This window comes from Sporisorium graminicola, chromosome SGRAM_1, assembly GCF_005498985.1.
Source record: "Sporisorium graminicola strain CBS 10092 chromosome SGRAM_1, whole genome shotgun sequence".
Classification (NCBI taxonomy): Eukaryota; Fungi; Basidiomycota; class Ustilaginomycetes; order Ustilaginales; family Ustilaginaceae; genus Sporisorium; species Sporisorium graminicola.
In genome coordinates this window covers 2,966,308-2,982,712 of record NC_043719.1, presented here as the reverse complement: position 1 = coordinate 2,982,712, position 16,405 = coordinate 2,966,308, and the positions used below count along the sequence as shown (strand labels likewise).

Here is a 16,405-nt window from a genome sequence, read left to right as displayed (position 1 = left end):
GAGTTTTTTATTTTGCGGAGTTTGGCTGCTTTCCGGTTACCATTGCTTTGCCGGCGTTCCGGATCGTGTTGCGTGCACTTTCTGACGTCCGGCACGATCGACGCTCCTTTGCTCTCTCCCACCACCATCACCATCACAAGCCGTCGACACCCCAATCGTTCACGTTCTCCACCAACATCGTACTGCGCCCACACAACTCACCGCGCCGCTTCATCCTCCAAGGACAAGCATCAATATGGCAGAAGCAAAAGGTCCATGGCCGCATACAACGACGTATCAGACGCGATGGCTGGACAACGACCAGTGAGTTGCGCGTCACCACCGCTTGCCACGCGCTTTGTTCATCTCATCTGAACCTCAATTTCTAACCCTCTTCGAATCAGATACGGACATCTCAACAACTCGACATACTACCTGGTCGCGGATAGCATCATCAACGCCTTCCTGGTCAACGAGTGCGGCATCCAGCCGTTTGTCCACGCGTCATCCTCCGCGCCTTCCTCTTGCCCCTCGACACCGTCCGAAAAGAGCGTGTCCGAAATCGTCGGGCTCGTGATCAGCAACTCGTGCAGGTACTATGCGTCGTGCTCGTTCCCGCAGCCGCTGACCGTGGGGTTGCGCGTGGTCACGCTGGGCAAGAGCTCGGTTACTTACCAAGTATCGATTGCGGAGTCGAGGGCAGAAGGGCGAGAAGTGGCGGCTGTGATCACCTCGACGCATGTGTTTGTGGATCGTGTGACGAGGCGGCCAGTGCAGATGCCGCGGAGGTTGAGGGAGCCCTTGTCGAGGTTGTTGGTGCTGGAAGAGGCACGGTCCAAGTTGTAGGGTATGGGTTCAGTGCGCACACCTCAGCAAGAACAAGAACAGTTCACTCTGGAATCGGAAGACAGGCATTCGCATTTCACGATCCAACAAGACATTGCTATGAAGGGAATGACGACAAGACCACAGCTAAAGACTTAGAGTCCCTGTGCCTTGATCCACTTCGCAATCTCCTCGGCGACCATCGGCTGGCTGTAATGCGCCGTGATGCCGTGTCCCGTATCCTCTGCAATGTAGCTCGTGAAGTTGCTCGCCTTCGGATACAGCCCCTGCACGCCGCTCGGGATATCCTTGCCGTCAGGGCCGGCATAGCAGTTGCTCGAGCAGAAAATAAAGTCTTTTGCCCCGTTCACGACCTGCACGGGGCCGGTAAAGTTGTCAGCCTTACCCCCTACGGCGCCAACGGTGAAGAGCGAGCCGAGGGTCACGGGCTGCTCGGTGGAGCGCGAGAGATCGAACGAGGCTTGCGAGTAGAAGGGTGGGTAGAAGAAGGCGAGGATGTCTGACGCGTTGCTACCGGTGACGAGCCACTGCGCGGGTTTGTTGGCGAGGCGCGAGGGGAAGATGCGGTTGGCGATCGAGTACGAGGCGGCATGCAGGTAGGCGGGCAGGTTGGTAGCGTTGCTTGTGTAGCCTGTGAGCACGGCCGCGTCGAGCAGCTCGGGTGTCTGCTGCGTCACTGCCTGCGTCTGGATCGAGCCGTACGAATGCCCCACGCCCACGATCTTCCTATGCCTCTTCCCGCCCACCTGGGTACTGTTCCTCAACTTGCCCAGCACCCCCTGGAGGATTGCCACCTCGGTCTGCGCCCGCACGACGTCAAACCCGCCCCCGCGCGGCGTCTCACTCTCGCCCGTTCCCAACCGATCGTACCGGAACGTGCTGTAGCCATAGCTCGCCGCGTGCTTGACAACGCTGTACTCGGGCGCCAGGCTGAAGTCCCAGTAGCTCGAATCGAAGCCGATGCCGTGTACCAGATTCCACAGCGCGCTGTCCTCGCGTCCGCCCTGCTTGGGTGTGCAGTAGTAGCCGTTGATCTTGAAGCTGCGCGTCAGGCGGAAGGTCGTGTTGGTGCTCGGTCCGTGCTGCGCAGTAAAGTTCGAAGGCGCCTCGGTGAAGTCGATGATCTGACGCGTGACGTACGACTGGTTCGAGTAGGCATTGTCGACGTTGGTGAAGTTGGAGAGCGTGATGTTGACGGGGATCGAGAGAGTGACTTGCTGACAGGCCGCGTTGTTGAGGCCGTATGGGCCCGAGGCGGTGTTGTTGGTGTTGTTGTTTTTGGTGGAGCCTCCAACATTGACGTTACGAGCGTCCAGCTGGATCGACGCTGCAGCAGCGACACTGATCAGCGGGAGAAGAGGAAGAATATTGCAAGGGACAATCATGTTGGCTGAGTGCTTGACGAAGAGATCGGCGCGGAGGGCGGCCGAGGAGCTGTATATATACAAAGACCAACCCTGCTCCGTTTCTCCATCTGCTTTTCTGCAGCGAAGATCGTACCTACAGGATCTGAGGCCGGCTGGCTCGTTCTGCCCTCCGACTCGTCGAAACCTTTCCGTTGACAGCTTCTCCGCTGACAGACTGCACCGAACAGACGCTGATCGATCCAGTGGGCTTCTGACGATCAAGGCAAAATGCCACACCCGCGACCCCAACGAAGTGGTCTCAGCGCACTCACCTCCTCGCTGTCGTACCACTTTGCATAGGCGTCATTCGAACCCCACACTCAATCGAATTCCGCGGTGTTTGGCGGTCCGGCGTCTGGTTGAACTCCATCGTCACCCTCACCTCAGGAATACCACCTTGAAGGTCTTCCTCCACTTCTGTAGAACCCCTCTGGGTATTTGTTTCTTTCATACCGGGCTTCTAGAAGGAGAGAAAGAAACCCCTCTTTCGAGAGCTAACGGTGTTCGCTCTGTGCGTTCGGCGTATCGGCTAAATGCATCCATCCATGCGCGGTCTCTGACGTGACTGCGGTCGCCCTTGTGCGCTCCATTTTCCCTCCACTTGCACTTGACAGCGGCAATCCAAAAAAAGCAGTCATAAGACCCTTTCTTGAAAAGCCGATCCCCGCTTTCTTCATCTCAGGTGGCGATGCGGATGCCTCGCTAACCAAGACATCCCTCCAGTCGCACCTCTTTCCCTTTACAAGATCGACCGCCAGGACAATCCCGAAGTTTCATGCTAACTCACCGAATCGCGCATCAGATTTAGTGTGCGGTTCCCGCTGCGGCTGCGGCTCCGGATGACCTCGGAAATGTCTTTCTACTCGTCATCATCGCTCAAATCCAGTGTTCACTCGCATCGTATGATTAACTTAACCAATGTGCTCTCCACAAAACAGCCCATTCTTTCTGTGAAATGCGCCGCAGCAACAGACTTGCGAGTAAGACTAAGCGAATTCGCTTGAATGGCCACAGCAAAATTACAGCTCGCCAATGATTTCTTCCACCTCCATTCCGTCTCCAGGTGCCTCCTTGCTGCTGTTGTTGATCGAAGCGGCGCGCTTTCGAGTAGCTCTGGTGCTCTTTCGACTGACAATAGCAGGAGGGAGGCCTGCCCTGCCCGTCTTAGCTTTGCTTCCCGATGATGCAGGCGGCTCTGCTTCCGTTGCATCGACTGCACTTGTTGCCGCTTCCACCCCCACCGAGTCCTGTGGAGGAAGAGGAGGAGGAGGAGCAGGCGTGGAGGTCGAATTCTTCCTCGTCGAGTTGCGTCTCTTCTTTCCACCTTTGCTGCCCGGCTTCTTGCCCAACCTGCGTCGAATCACCTGTTCGTTGCCGTCGTCATCGACCTCGACCACTTCCTCGTACTCATATCCGTCGTCGTCGCCAGCGACTGGCTCTGCATCGCTGCGTTCGCCGCCCTTGCGGCCTGAGAGAGGAGCTGTACCCTCGCGTTTCTTGACCGCCGTATCGGTGCCAGCTGCAGAAGCGGTTGCAGCAGCGAGGGCTTCGATGTCCTGCAGATCAGCTTTGATCTCGGGTGGAGGACCCGAAAGATCTACGCCGATGGCCAGTGCGTATGCCTCGAGATTGACCGGCACCGAGTTCTTGAGCGCCTCATCGACGAGCTTCGGATTGCTTTTTTCTTCCACATTGAACTTTTTCTTGATCATGACCCGGTCACGACCTGGAAACAGCCGTGCGATCATCTCGAAATCTGTGCCCCACTGTTGCAAAGAGCGATAGAACTTGGCCGTCTCGTCTGCAGACCACTTCCTGTTCCTGCCCAGCTTGCGCGAATAAGTGGCGGCATTGACGAAGCGGTCGCCTTCACGCTCGTCGATGACCTCCATATTGTCACGATCGTCTTCGCCATTGCCATAGTTGGCAAAGAGCGAGGTCTCGTCGAGCACGATCTTGCCGTCGACGATGCGCGTTTGCACGGCGAAACGGTTCTCGCGGAATGAGACTTCGGTACCGGCGACGGACGCCTCTCGCTTTCTGCTGGCGCGACGGCTGCTCATCGCGCCGCCTTCTCCATCCGTAGTACCATCTGCGTCAGTCTCGGGTGCTGATTCTTCGACTTCCGAAGTTTCCGCACCATCATCATCATCCCCAGTTTGATCGCCAACAACCTCCTCTTCACCATCCAGCCTCTCTTCAGCACCGGTTGCCACGGGAACACCGTTGGTTGTGCGGATGATGTTGGCAGCCGGTGCAGGCGAAGGTGAAGCATGGTTGACCTTTTCTCCCAACACATGCTCTCCCAGCACCGCCGACTTTGCAGCTGCACGTCGGTCGTGCACCAGCCTCTTGTAAACACGCTCCGCCTCGAAGGTTCGGGGACCCGCGCGACCTTTCTTATACTCTGTTGTGCTGAGATCTGCCATGGTGACGTTGGTAGGATCGATGCGACTGGCGGTGAGCTGTTCGCCTTCGTGATACAACTGCTTGCGGTACTCCTCCTCATCGTCCGAGACGGTATGCGGCCTGCGGGAAGCAGTGATGCGACGCTTCTTGCGACGTACGGGCTGGCCGTCATCGCCGATCTCTGAGGTGGTCTCCATGTCGCTCTCATCCTCTGGACCAAGCGCGACACCTTCAGGGTACGCCACTTTCCATGCGTCGAGAGCAGTGTCGTAGTGTTGGCGCAGCAGCGCAGCCTCTGCCTCCCATTTGGTCCGTTGAGCCGGTGGAAGCTCGCGCCACTCGGCAGCCATCTCAGCGGTGAGTTCTGTGAGCGGCATGTCCGGGTTTTGAGCTTGGCGCTCTGTACGCACCGAGTTGACAAATAGGAGATAGGCAGAGAGCGGACGTCTCGGCTTGCCAGAGTCTAATTCTTTGCGTTTGAGCCGACGTTTCTGCAAGCGAGCGGCTGCGTTTATCCTGCGTTGGCTGGCGCGCTGCGCTTTCTCTAGCTCAGTTTCCTGGGCGACAGCCTCGGTAGCCTGCGATCCAGCTTTGACAGATGGTGAGGCAGTCTCTGTCTCCAAAGTCTCTCGACCTTTGTCCTTCTTGGACGATGTCGTCGAGCTAGCCTGGACGTCTTTGTCAACAGAAGAGGCAGGCGTTACCCCCGAGTCCGGAGCTGCTCTTCGGTGTGGTCTGACGTCGGATTGCGTTTGTTTTTGAGACGCGCTCTGCTTGACTGCAGCCGTGACGTTGGACTGAAGGGTGCTCGAGCCTCGCGGCCGCGTGGAGAGCTGTGGCGCTTGAACTGGGTCTGGCTGGGAGGCCTTTTCGATGACGGGCTCGGTCTGGACGGTGCCGCGGGTTGCGACTATGCTTGCATTTCTACTACTGCGAGTGCCTCCAATGCTCGGAGGGGCATCGGTTCGAGTCGAGATATGCTCTGCATCCGCACCAGCCTGTGCAATGTCATCACTTTCGAAGAGTGGGATCAAATGCAACGATGAGGTCGAGGTGGGAAGTGACGCTGATGGCTGTGCAAAGTGAGGTGCGGGAGTGAGCGAGGTTCTCGAGCCCGGACGTGGCTTGGACACGGAAGGTCGACGGAAGACGGGTTTGGATTTCGAAGTGCTGGCTGATGGTTGACCAGCAGAGATGCTTGTACGTGGGGTGGCTGATGCGCCTGGCTTTGAGATAACCGAAGGCGAAACATTGAAAGCGTAGCTTTGTGAGGTGCTGGAAGGTGTCGCTGGCGTTGCGAGAGACTGTGTTGTGCCAGTTGATGCGGCGATGGCACTGGTTGCTGCAGCTGGACCTTTGTTGCGGACGGAGGGCGGACGCGCCTGTCTCGCTGAAACTTGGGGTGCAAGTGATGGGGAGGGCGGAGGTTGTTGCTGTGACTGCGATTGCGGAGTCGTCGAAGAGGTTGCCGTTGCCCCACTGGCTGCTGGTGCCCCTCCTGCTGGCCTTCTCGGCACGATGGAAGGCTTGAAACGGGCACCGCCCTTTTCGATACGCGACGACATGATGAGACGCGCCTAGCAAGGTGCGATCACGGTGTAGTGAAAAGTATCCTATCGTAGCTCTGGTGTGCGAGGCGTTGGCACGTATCGAGTTCAGTCTGACTAAGAGATAGGAAGATCAGGATCAGATGGAGTGGAAAGGAAGGGATGGATGGATGATGGATGGCTCTGTCAGTGATTGTAGAGAAAGCGAAGGCGGCGGCGGCGCGTGTTCCAAGAAATTTAAGGGTTTGAGCGTGCATATTTCGGATTTCGGCTGACCCGCTGCAGTCGCGATTGAGCAGTAGAAGCTTTGCTACAGTCCCACTTTCAACCTAGCGTTAACCTTTTCACTCAATACGAATCACACGCTCACACACACACGCCATGTCTAACTCGGCTGCACCGCCTCCTCCCTTCGGTGCGGTGATGACGCCTCCTCCTTCGATACCACCGCCAGGCATGCACGCTGGGCCGCCGCCACCACAGTACGGGATGCCAATGGATCAGAGCGAATCGAACGAACCACCACCGCTGCCATCCGACGCTGGTCAGACGCTCTACATTCAGAATCTCAACGAAAAAGTCAAGCTCGAGACCATGAAGGCCACCTTGACCAATCTTTTCTCGAACTACGGCACGGTGCTCTCAGTCACATCCCACACGAATCTGCGAATGCGCGGGCAGGCGTTTGTGGCACTCGACAACGTGCAAGCAGCAGACAAAGCACGGAGGGAAGCGCATCTGTTCCCACTCTACGGAAAGGCAATGAAGATCAGCTTTGCAAAGTCCAAATCGGACGCAGTGGTGTTGCAAGAGCACAAAGAGCAGGGCGGGGAAGGATCGGAAGAGTTCAAACAGCACAAGGAGCAGAGGCTGGAGCATAAAAAGATGGCCAGGCGAGGCAACGTGCTGCGCAGACGAGAGCTCGAAAACAAGATCCGGGCCAAGAGGGCGGCTGCTGGAGAGATTGCAGAGCCAGAAAAAGCCGCAGGCAGCAAGAGGGCCCAACAGGAGATGCCCGACGAGTATCTGCCACCCAACAAGATGCTCTTCTTGCAAAACATCCCGGATGGCGTCGGCAAAGGCGAGCTGGAAAGCCTCTTTTCTGCGTGCGTTTCGTCTTTCTCCCTCATGTTGATGAGCTACGCGGGCTTAGCTGGGCCTATTCTGACTGATCGCCCTTTTCCTCTTCTCACTCTCTCGGACAACAGGTACTCGGGCTACGTCGACGTGCAGACCATCCCCGGCAAGGCCGACATTGCCTTTGTCGAGTTTTCAGATATCCCTTCGAGCGCTACAGCTCGTGGTGCGCTCAACGGCTACAACTTTGGTGCCGGTGACAAGCTCAAAGTGCGTTGTGCTCTGGCTTCTAGCCCGTTTCTAGATTGTTCGGACCTTGCTGACCAGCCCTTACAACTTCTGTTGCTCTCTCGCCATTTTCTGCAGATCACTTTCGCAAGAGCATGATCCTTCGGCAAATCCTTGCCCGCACGCTTTTGTCACAAAAGCCACACGATCGATCCGCATTTGCACGGCGCGGATACGTGTATCTATAGCCTCTCCTGGCTCATCCACTTGTGTACTTATAAAGCGCCCGTTTTTGATCGACATCCAACTCTTGCATGTTGCGTCTTTCCTGTCTTGTGACTTGACTCGAGACCGAAAGCGGTGTTTTTGGTGTTGAATGCATCACTGTGTGCCAATGAGCATGCGAGGCTGCAGTGTGAGTATCAAAACCGAATCTGCATCGCTACAAGCAACGGGGTGAGAAGAAACGGCGCAGCACGCTGTATTCTCGGAACGCGGATTTCCCTTTTGCTGCCCGTCTTGCAGCTGTCCAGAACGCGTTCTGTGTTGAACAGCGCATTTCCATCCAACACCTCTCACTCGATACACTTTCTTCTCGCTTTCTCTCACTGTTCCGATCACATCACTCACTCTCTTTCACCACCCCTTTCAGCAAGAATGTCGAGATTCGGCGGCCGATTCTTACCAAACATCGAGCACGAGGTGCGCAGACAGGCGACCGAACCTATTGGGTGAGTTCTGTCTCCTTGACCTGCTTGATCACTCTCCTGGTCATGCACTGACAATCGCTTTCCTCACATGCTCTGCAGCAAATGGCGCCAAGAGTGGGTGGTCCCGACAGGAACATTGGCCGACGGCAGCGCCTCCTCTTCTTCCGTGTCTGCCAATGTGGGCGTCAAGATCCTGAAATGGGTGCGCGTGCCAGATGAGAACATCACGTTCCCGGAAGAGCAAGACGTGTTGGCCGAGGATCGAATCGCCGACGATAAGGCGATTGTCGAAGTGCCCGTGCAGAGTATTCACAATGCCCCTGCTGTCGACACACCTGGTGCGGGCGGATCGCTCTCGAGCGCTGGAGGTGGATTGGGAACTATCGCACCCAAAGAGCCCTCGACGACGCCTGCACCTGCCGCCGAAGCCTCGACAACCACAGCAGCAACAGCAGCGCAAGGCAGCGACATCACTCCAGCCTCAGCTATCCCAGCCCATGTCACATCCACCTTCTCAGAGCCCACGTCCAGTTTCAACACCACTGCAGACAACACCCCGACTGATTCCGTCGCCAACACCCCCGCCCCCTCGGCACCCGAATCACTCACCAACAGCCAACACCAACCACCGCACCTCAGCCAGGCTCTTTCGTCCCAGGGCGGCGAGTCGACGGGCACGGGCGGAAACACACCAACAATCCAGCCCCAAGTCGAGTCGCAGCTGCACGACCAGCCCATCCTCGGTCAGCAGACCGACAACGCCACCTTGGCCGTGCTTGCTGCGGGCGCAGAGGCCGAGCAGCAACCAGCAGCGAGGGAGGAGACCATGGTGTCGACGGATCCGAATGCTTCCGTGCCTGCGACCACGTTCGAGGACGAAACTGCCACGGCTGGTGCTAGTGCGCCCGCCGATGTCGACATGAAGGATGCTTAGATCTCAACCCCTCTTCACAGAAAGTGAATGTTTGGTGTTGCTTGTATTCTATTCCCATGACTCGAATCTATCCTTTTGTCCCGATGCGCTAGCTTACTCCTCAACTTGAACAGTGACGAAAGTTGCCAACGCCGTCGCCTGCACATCTACCACCTTTCCGCTCTGCGTCAAACCTTGACCAGGATGCAGCTGAACCCCATTCGCGCAATCGTACGGCTTTTTTATCTGGCTGAACTCGCGTTCGAATCTTGGTTTCACAGTCAGCCCTCCCAGCTGTGGATCGAGAGCCAAGCACCCAAACTCGTTGGATCCAGCTACCACCAATCGTCCTTCCGTAGTGATGCCAAACGACCGACCGTTGGAGCAGGCAATCTTGGTGAGTGCGACCGTGTCGTTTTCGCTGGAAGCATTGCTGTCGGGAAGAGGGACGAGTGTGGGCTCGCAGACGATGTTGTTTTCCCAAGACGGTACTTCAGCGGTGGCGTCGAAAGGGAGGAGGGGGGAGTCTTCGTTCCAGCCCCAGCCGTAGAGGTCGCCATCGGCGGTGAGGACGAGATTGTGTCGGGCGCCTGCTACGGCGTCTGCAATGCGCGAGGGGAAGCCTTGGTCCGGTGACATGTGCGGGACTGGCATCAAGTAAGGGACGTCGGTGGGTGGGGTTGATGAGCGAGGTTGATTCCGACTGGTGTCGGCGGGAGGTAGCAGTCCAACGGTAGTGGTTTGGTCGAAAGGATGCAGTGGAACAGCGCCAAATCTTGCATCGCCATAGATCCAGACCGGATACGGCTCTTCGTTGTTCCTAGTAACGAGCACAAAGTGTGCATTCCCTGCTGTAACCTTGTCGAACGCTGGCAGCTTTGTTGTTGCCAGGCTGCTTGGACCACCTGGACCGTACTCGTGCGCCACGAAGCGCTTCGAATACCGAAGATCCACTGCAGCTTCTCCTTTTCCAGTCGCAGCTCTGAAAGTTGCCACTGAATCAAACAAATATACTTGCCCGTCCAGATCGACTGCCGTGCATCTACCCCCTCCATCGACCGCCGCTGTCTTCCAGCTGCTGCCTTGCACCAGCTCACAGCCCCCCTCTTCCTCCTCTTCCCCATACTGCACGAAACAGCATCGTTTCCTGCTCACATCTAGAACAACTTCGAAGATATCGTGGCCCACAAAGACGAGTTGATTCGTTCCGCCTGCGCCGTGCTGGTGTCCGTGATGATCGTCGAAGAGAGTCCGGCAAGCTTCTTCGACAAGGCGGGAAGATTCTCCGTGGACCCCGACTTCACCAGATTGATTGCAAAAGACAGTCTGATACGTGCATACCGCCTGGATCGACACTGCATCTAGTATGAGGTTCGGTGCCGATGCGGGGTGGAATTGGGTGGATGTATCGGAGTGGATCTGGCCGAAGACGTTGCTGCCCCAAGCAAGTACTTGTGTCCTTGATGAGGGTTTCTCAGGCATTGCGATATAGATGCATTCCTGCTTGATCCCTTGAACTGTCGCGCTGAGAGGTGCACGAGCAGCTCTAATGGATGTGTCGTGGTGGAATGAGCATTACCTTCGAGACATGGGGGCGGGCGAGGAGAAGGAGCAAAAGTGTTGGTGTGGAGGTTTCGACGTTGCAAACGATTCCCATACGGCCGGCAAAGCGGAAAATGACAACTCGAGAATGAGCCTGTCTGAGTGCGGCGAAAAAGTCGCATTGTCCACCAACACTTGTTCTTACCCAACCACATCGACATCTCACTCTAATCGTTCTCACGAGACTTCCTTTCCCGCCGCTAGGAAACGAATCACGATGCATCCAGCCGTGGTCATCTTCCTCTCGGTCGTGCTTGTCCAGGCCATCACTGCGTTGGGAAAGCAGAGACTGGAGGACATCGTAAGTTGCATTCCACTTCCCCTCCTTGGCTACTCCACGCACTTCACTGACGCCCTTTTTGCTTCCAATATCAATGCTCGTAGCTCTGGTTTGGATACATCTCGATCTTCCACCGACGCACGCTCTCCACCCAGCGCACCCTCCGTCGCGAAATCTACACGACCAAACAGCAGCTCTCCGCAACCTCGTCCCAGGACCAATTCGCCAAATGGGCCAAACTGCGTCGCAAAGTGGACAAGTCGCTCGCCGACCTCGAACGCACCAACTCCACGCTTGCCTCCTCGCGCACAACGTTCAACATGCTCCTCAAAGGCTTCTTGTTCGTTCTGACCACCGTGATGCCGTTCTGCGTGACCAGCTGGTACTCCAAGACGCCAATCTTCTGGCTGCCTCCGGGCGAGCATAGCTGGTTTGGGCCCTTGGGGTGGTTCTTGGCGCTGCCGAGAGCGCCGAGGGGCGCTGTGAGCAGTACCGTGTGGCAGATGGTCTGCTCGAGGTCGCTGATTGCGCTAGGCGGGGCGCTGGCGAATTTGGTCCCCGGCAAGAAGGAGGAGGTGGTGAACGAGGCCAAGATCCAAGAGCTGCACGAGGAGGAGAAAGGTGCACAGGGAGCTTCAGCGCCTGCATCAGCATCACCAGCAGCAGCAGCAGCAGCAGCAGCAGCTAGCGGAGACGCACGCAGGCGCACAAACGCAACAGCTTCATCCGCGTCAGAAAAGCAATACCTCTAAGCTGCACTCTTCTGGAAGCACACTTCTCTCTGACCTACACAGCACACGTTTTGTGCAATCGAGAAAAGTCACACCATCCTTCGCAGGCATGTCCACACTTGAGGTCCGGACACACCTTCCTTGAAACAATGACCACGAGATACAAATACATGCAAAAAAAAACAAAAACCCACGCAGCGCGGCGTCATCAATGCTCATGACTTCCACCAAAAGTAGCCAACACGCCCTGCAGCATTCGAGGTGTGCAAGCGCCCACAATCAACAGCACGATCCTCAGCCATTTACCCAAGATCTGCACCTCCCCTGCTTCGTCGCCACCAAGCTGACGTGGCACCGTATCTGCCTCGGCGCCAGCGAGCTCCAACACGGCGTGGAACGCGACAAAGAGGAATGTGCCGCCGGAAAACGCCAGTGCCGTGCCGATGCTTTTGGCGTCGATTCCCTGCCCCTCGCCGCTGCTGCCATGCGCCATCGCACCATCAGCGTCGAAGAACAGTGCCAGCAAACCGTACGTCAGCACAGCACCGAGGGGCGAAGCAAGCGCGAACACGGCGACAGCTTTGCGGATCGACGTGCGCGACAGACGCTGCGACATGAGCATTGCGCACAGGCCAAACGCAGCAGGAGCCTTGTGCACCATGATGGCCACGAACACGACCATGGTCAGCGTCTGGTCTCCGGACCGTGCGGATGCGCCCATAGCAATCCCATCTGCAGAGGCGTGGATGAGCAGGCCGAGGATTGTCGTAAGAGCCTGTCCAAACGTGGACTGGACGATGCCTGCCGACGAAGTAGAACCCCTGCGCTTGGACGCTGGTCGACCGCTGTTGACGCTGGTGAAAGACGCATGGCGCTGCAGCAGGGGCGCAGCGGCCGAGGTGGACGACAAATCCGTGATGGGCGTTTCGCGGTTGAACGTGGTGCTGCTGCGCGGAGAGCTGTGCCACTCGCTGTTGTTGCCAATCGTCGACGAGACGCGTTTGAGATCGGCGTGGTGGTAATGTTCTGGGTGGTGGTCATCGTAGTCATCGGGCAAGCCGTGGTCACTACTGCTGGATCTTGCGGCGGCGCTTTCGATGCGTCGATGCGGATCGCTCTCTTCGGGGCGAGGTGCGCCGCCGACCTGCGCCTCCTCATCGTTTTGCGAAATAATGTACTGCGATCGATCAAAGAGGGTAAACGAGGCTCTGCTGCTGACCTTGTGGAGCGAATTTGGTATCGCTGTTGGGTCAGGTCGGTGGTGAAAAGACTTGGAGAGACGATGCGTTTCGAGACGCGGGCGAACAGGAGTCGACGCATAGTCGTTGCTGTGATTGTGAGGTTGACTAGGTGTCATGTTGCCGTGCGCCTTGTCGTGCGAATGCTCGGCAGACGGGCCTGCTGATGATGAGGTTAGCTGGTCGATGACATACATGAGGACAATGCCGAAGAGGATGCTGCCTCCAAGACGATGCTCTGCGTCAGAGCTTGTGAAAGTGTGTTCCGAGCCATGGTGCTGCCCACGATCGGGAGCGTGATCGTGATCATCCGATGGCTCCTCGGATCGCTTCGTTACGAAAGACCACGCCCACGATTCCTGAGGTGGTTGCGCATCCGTCGGCTGGAGTTTGATCGGTGCGACGAGGGGTAACGCGGTCGGGGGATGCAGCGCATTTGCGTAGGCGCTTGTCAGCGCATGTGCTGGTGGTTGCGGTGTAACGTTGGCGAAGAGTGCGTTTGCACCTTCCGGGATGACGACGGTGACGGCAGCCCCGACGAGGAGGCCGGCACCAAACACTTCGAGGACGCGCATCATGCGATGCGACAAAGGCAGCGAGAGCGGTGCGAGACCGCAAACGAGCGTGCCCACACCCATGCCGCTAACGAGCAGGAGGAAAGCGATAAAACCCGACATGCTGAATAGCCCGAGCAAGGCGGCTCGCTATTTGAGACACTCTAGACGAGCAAGTTGGCGAGATGTGATTGGTTTAGGGCGACTCCATCGAGGGTTAGTGTGGGGAAAGGGTCGTTAGTGATGATGGTAGTTGCAGGGGGTGGTGCAGGTGCAGTTGCAGCGGTGGTGTTGGGAGGAGCGCTGACTGAGAACAGCCGTCTGTCTCATGGAGGGGTCTTTGGTCCGTTGGCAGATGCAAGAGTAAAGAGGCCTTGCATGACAGCCGACCCAGTTGACGAGGCATGTCAGTAGCCAGCAATGTGCGAAAAATTCAAAATGCTACTTAGCACAATCTCACCCGGGCATGTTTGACGCAAAGACTGAGCTATGAAATGCTCTGACTTCCATTCGGTGGAAAGTGCTGTCAGCTGCCAAACGGACGACCTCTTCGGTTACCCGCTTAGCCTGGAAGTCTAACATACGTATGCTGGACTGGTGTTTGATTATGTGATGTTCTGTCAGCTTACAGCGTGATTCCAACCATCTTTGCCTTTTTTGTTTTCGTGCTTCGACCGCAGAAAGCGAAAAAAAAAGGAAAAGGAAAAAAATTGCTGGCTTTGCGTTGGATTTTCCGTTTCTTCCTTGCCTTGAGAAGAAATTTTTGAGTCTTGAGAGTGAGTCGTTCCTCATAAAGCGACCGTTTGCACCTCAGTTTGCATCACTCTTCTCTCTCTTCTACTCAGCTACTCAGCCTGGCTCACCAAATATACCCAACCTGCCTCTTCTCTTCTCCTTAGCCTCACTTATACCTGTTCTCGTTCCCATTGCATCTGTCTCCTTCTCTTCCTTTCTTCCCCTAGCACACTATGTCGAAACGTCCTTCTTCTCCCTCATTGGAGGGCAAGTCGGCCACGACTTCGGCCCCTTCCCAACTCGACCGCATCAAGCACGCCGACGGCGACGACGATATGGGCGAGTTCGAGGACCAGTTCGAAGACGAATTCGATGAAGAAGACGCAGATGCTATCCTGGCCGCTCGCGATCCCCAAGACTCGGACGACGATGACGACGACGATGCCGAGACGATGGAAGTCGATGGAATGAAGGTCGACGGCAAGATCCAACGTCCTGAAGACGACGACGCTGACGCTGCACAGAACCAGGCGCAAGTCTACATCCCTGGTGTCAACAAGCTCGAAGAAGGTCAGACCCTCGAAGCAGACCAGAGCGCCTATGAGATGCTCCACCGCCTCAACGTCACCTGGCCCTGTCTCTCGTTCGACCACCTCAAGGATCACCTCGGCAACGACAGACAGAACTACCCGCACACCTCCTACATGGTCGCCGGTACCCAGGCTGACACGCCTTCGCGCAACGAGATTCTCGTGATGAAGGCAAGTCACTTGCACAAGACTCAGAACGACGATGGTAAGTTTTCTTTCCCTTCGCCAAAGTGGTGGTGGCAGGTTTTGCAATGATGCCTTGAGGCATTTGGCTGTATGAGTCGCCTCCTGCCCCTGTGGGGCTGGGAAGCGTGCTCGATGCCGACAACATCTCAGCTACCTATTTTTTTTACTTTCTGAGCCAAACCTGCAACACCCTTCGGCTTTTCTACCGTGGCTGCACTATGCGAGAGAACAAGACAATGCTGACTTTTTTTCGCTGCTTGTCTCTGCTACTAACAGGCCTGTCCGACGACGAGGACGACGACGAGAACGACCTCGACGACGATGCCATTCTCGAGTACAAGTCCATTCCCGTCCATGGCGGTATCAACCGCGTCCGTGCTGCTCCCACCTCTACACCCGTCTCAGATCTAGAACCGTGTCTGGATCCGTACCCCGTTGCTGCGTGGTCCGAAGTCGGGGATGTCAAGATCTTCGACGTTCGGCCGCTGCTCAACTCGCTCGACAGGCCGGGGACGAGCTACGACACGCGCAAGGTCAATACGCCCATGTTTACCGTCAAGGCGCACAATGGCGTTGAGGGGTACGCCATGGACTGGGCGGGTGTGGTGAACGGCGGCTCTTCGAGTGCGGGTAAAGCATCGTCATTGCGGTTGTTGACCGGTGACATTCACTCGAAGATCTTTTTGACGACTGCAGGCAATGCTGGGTTCACGACGAACCCTACGCCGTTTACGTCGCATACCTCTTCGGTCGAGGATCTGCAGTGGTCGCCCAAGGAGCCGACGGTGTTCGCGTCTTGTTCCGCGGACCGCTCCATCCGCGTCTGGGATGTGCGTGTCAAGAACCGACGCAGCGTTATCTCGGTCGAGAACTCGCATGCGCAGGACGTCAACGTTATCTCCTGGAACCGCGGCACCGACTACCTGCTCGTTTCTGGCGGTGACGAGGGCGCGCTCAAGGTGTGGGATCTGCGACACTTCAAGCCCAACTCGACCGCCGCTCCGGCGCCTGTGGCGCACTTTGACTGGCACAAGGCGCCCATCTCGAGCGTCGAATGGCACCCGACCGAGGACTCGATCTTCGCCGCGTCCGGTAGGGATGACCAGGTGACGCTGTGGGATCTGAGTGTCGAGCAGGACGACGACGAGCAGCAGGCGGGTGCCGAGGCTGGGCTGAAGGACGTGCCCCCGCAGCTGCTGTTCTGCCACCATGGTCTGACAGACTGCAAGGAGCTCCACTGGCACCCGCAGGTTCCCGGCATGCTGGCTACCACCGCCCTGGATGGCTTCAACATCTTCAAGACCATCTCGGTCTGATCTCTCACACACACACTCTTGCATGTTCATCTTTCGTTGTATCGGTTTCGTTCATATC

General features: G+C 56.9%; 9 protein-coding genes across 9 annotated transcripts; 5 read left to right on the top strand and 4 right to left on the bottom strand.

The window, feature by feature from the left end:
* Positions 1-235: 235 nt before the first annotated feature.
* On the top strand, positions 236-825 carry EX895_001045 (uncharacterized protein; the record flags this gene model as incomplete). Its single annotated transcript, XM_029881645.1, has 2 exons — positions 236-303; positions 384-825. The coding sequence occupies 2 exons, from the start codon at positions 236-238 to the stop codon at positions 823-825; spliced, it is 510 nt and encodes a 169-aa protein (XP_029743031.1).
* A 134-nt stretch (positions 826-959) lies between these two features.
* On the bottom strand, positions 960-2,210 carry EX895_001044 (uncharacterized protein; the record flags this gene model as incomplete). The annotated part of the gene is made up of 1 exon (XM_029881644.1): positions 960-2,210. The coding sequence occupies one exon, from the start codon at positions 2,208-2,210 to the stop codon at positions 960-962; it is 1,251 nt and encodes a 416-aa protein (XP_029743030.1).
* Positions 2,211-3,250: 1,040 nt separating this feature from the next.
* On the bottom strand, positions 3,251-6,205 carry EX895_001043 (uncharacterized protein; the record flags this gene model as incomplete). Its single annotated transcript, XM_029881643.1, has 1 exon — positions 3,251-6,205. One exon carries the CDS (start codon positions 6,203-6,205, stop codon positions 3,251-3,253), a length of 2,955 nt encoding a protein of 984 aa, XP_029743029.1.
* A 363-nt stretch (positions 6,206-6,568) lies between these two features.
* Positions 6,569-7,651, top strand: EX895_001042 (uncharacterized protein; the record flags this gene model as incomplete). Its single annotated transcript, XM_029881642.1, has 3 exons — positions 6,569-7,293; positions 7,396-7,534; positions 7,631-7,651. The coding sequence occupies 3 exons, from the start codon at positions 6,569-6,571 to the stop codon at positions 7,649-7,651; spliced, it is 885 nt and encodes a 294-aa protein (XP_029743028.1).
* A 498-nt stretch (positions 7,652-8,149) lies between these two features.
* EX895_001041 (uncharacterized protein) lies at positions 8,150-9,136 on the top strand (the record flags this gene model as incomplete). The annotated part of the gene is made up of 2 exons (XM_029881641.1): positions 8,150-8,223; positions 8,302-9,136. 2 exons carry the CDS (start codon positions 8,150-8,152, stop codon positions 9,134-9,136), a joined length of 909 nt encoding a protein of 302 aa, XP_029743027.1.
* Positions 9,137-9,229: 93 nt separating this feature from the next.
* Positions 9,230-9,769, bottom strand: EX895_001040 (uncharacterized protein; the record flags this gene model as incomplete). Its single annotated transcript, XM_029881640.1, has 1 exon — positions 9,230-9,769. One exon carries the CDS (start codon positions 9,767-9,769, stop codon positions 9,230-9,232), a length of 540 nt encoding a protein of 179 aa, XP_029743026.1.
* Positions 9,770-10,934: 1,165 nt separating this feature from the next.
* Positions 10,935-11,749, top strand: EX895_001039 (uncharacterized protein; the record flags this gene model as incomplete). Its single annotated transcript, XM_029881639.1, has 2 exons — positions 10,935-11,018; positions 11,102-11,749. 2 exons carry the CDS (start codon positions 10,935-10,937, stop codon positions 11,747-11,749), a joined length of 732 nt encoding a protein of 243 aa, XP_029743025.1.
* Positions 11,750-11,936: 187 nt separating this feature from the next.
* EX895_001038 (uncharacterized protein) lies at positions 11,937-13,643 on the bottom strand (the record flags this gene model as incomplete). Its single annotated transcript, XM_029881638.1, has 1 exon — positions 11,937-13,643. One exon carries the CDS (start codon positions 13,641-13,643, stop codon positions 11,937-11,939), a length of 1,707 nt encoding a protein of 568 aa, XP_029743024.1.
* Positions 13,644-14,488: 845 nt separating this feature from the next.
* EX895_001037 (uncharacterized protein) lies at positions 14,489-16,347 on the top strand (the record flags this gene model as incomplete). Its single annotated transcript, XM_029881637.1, has 2 exons — positions 14,489-15,050; positions 15,308-16,347. 2 exons carry the CDS (start codon positions 14,489-14,491, stop codon positions 16,345-16,347), a joined length of 1,602 nt encoding a protein of 533 aa, XP_029743023.1.
* Between the last annotated feature and the right edge of the window lie 58 nt (positions 16,348-16,405).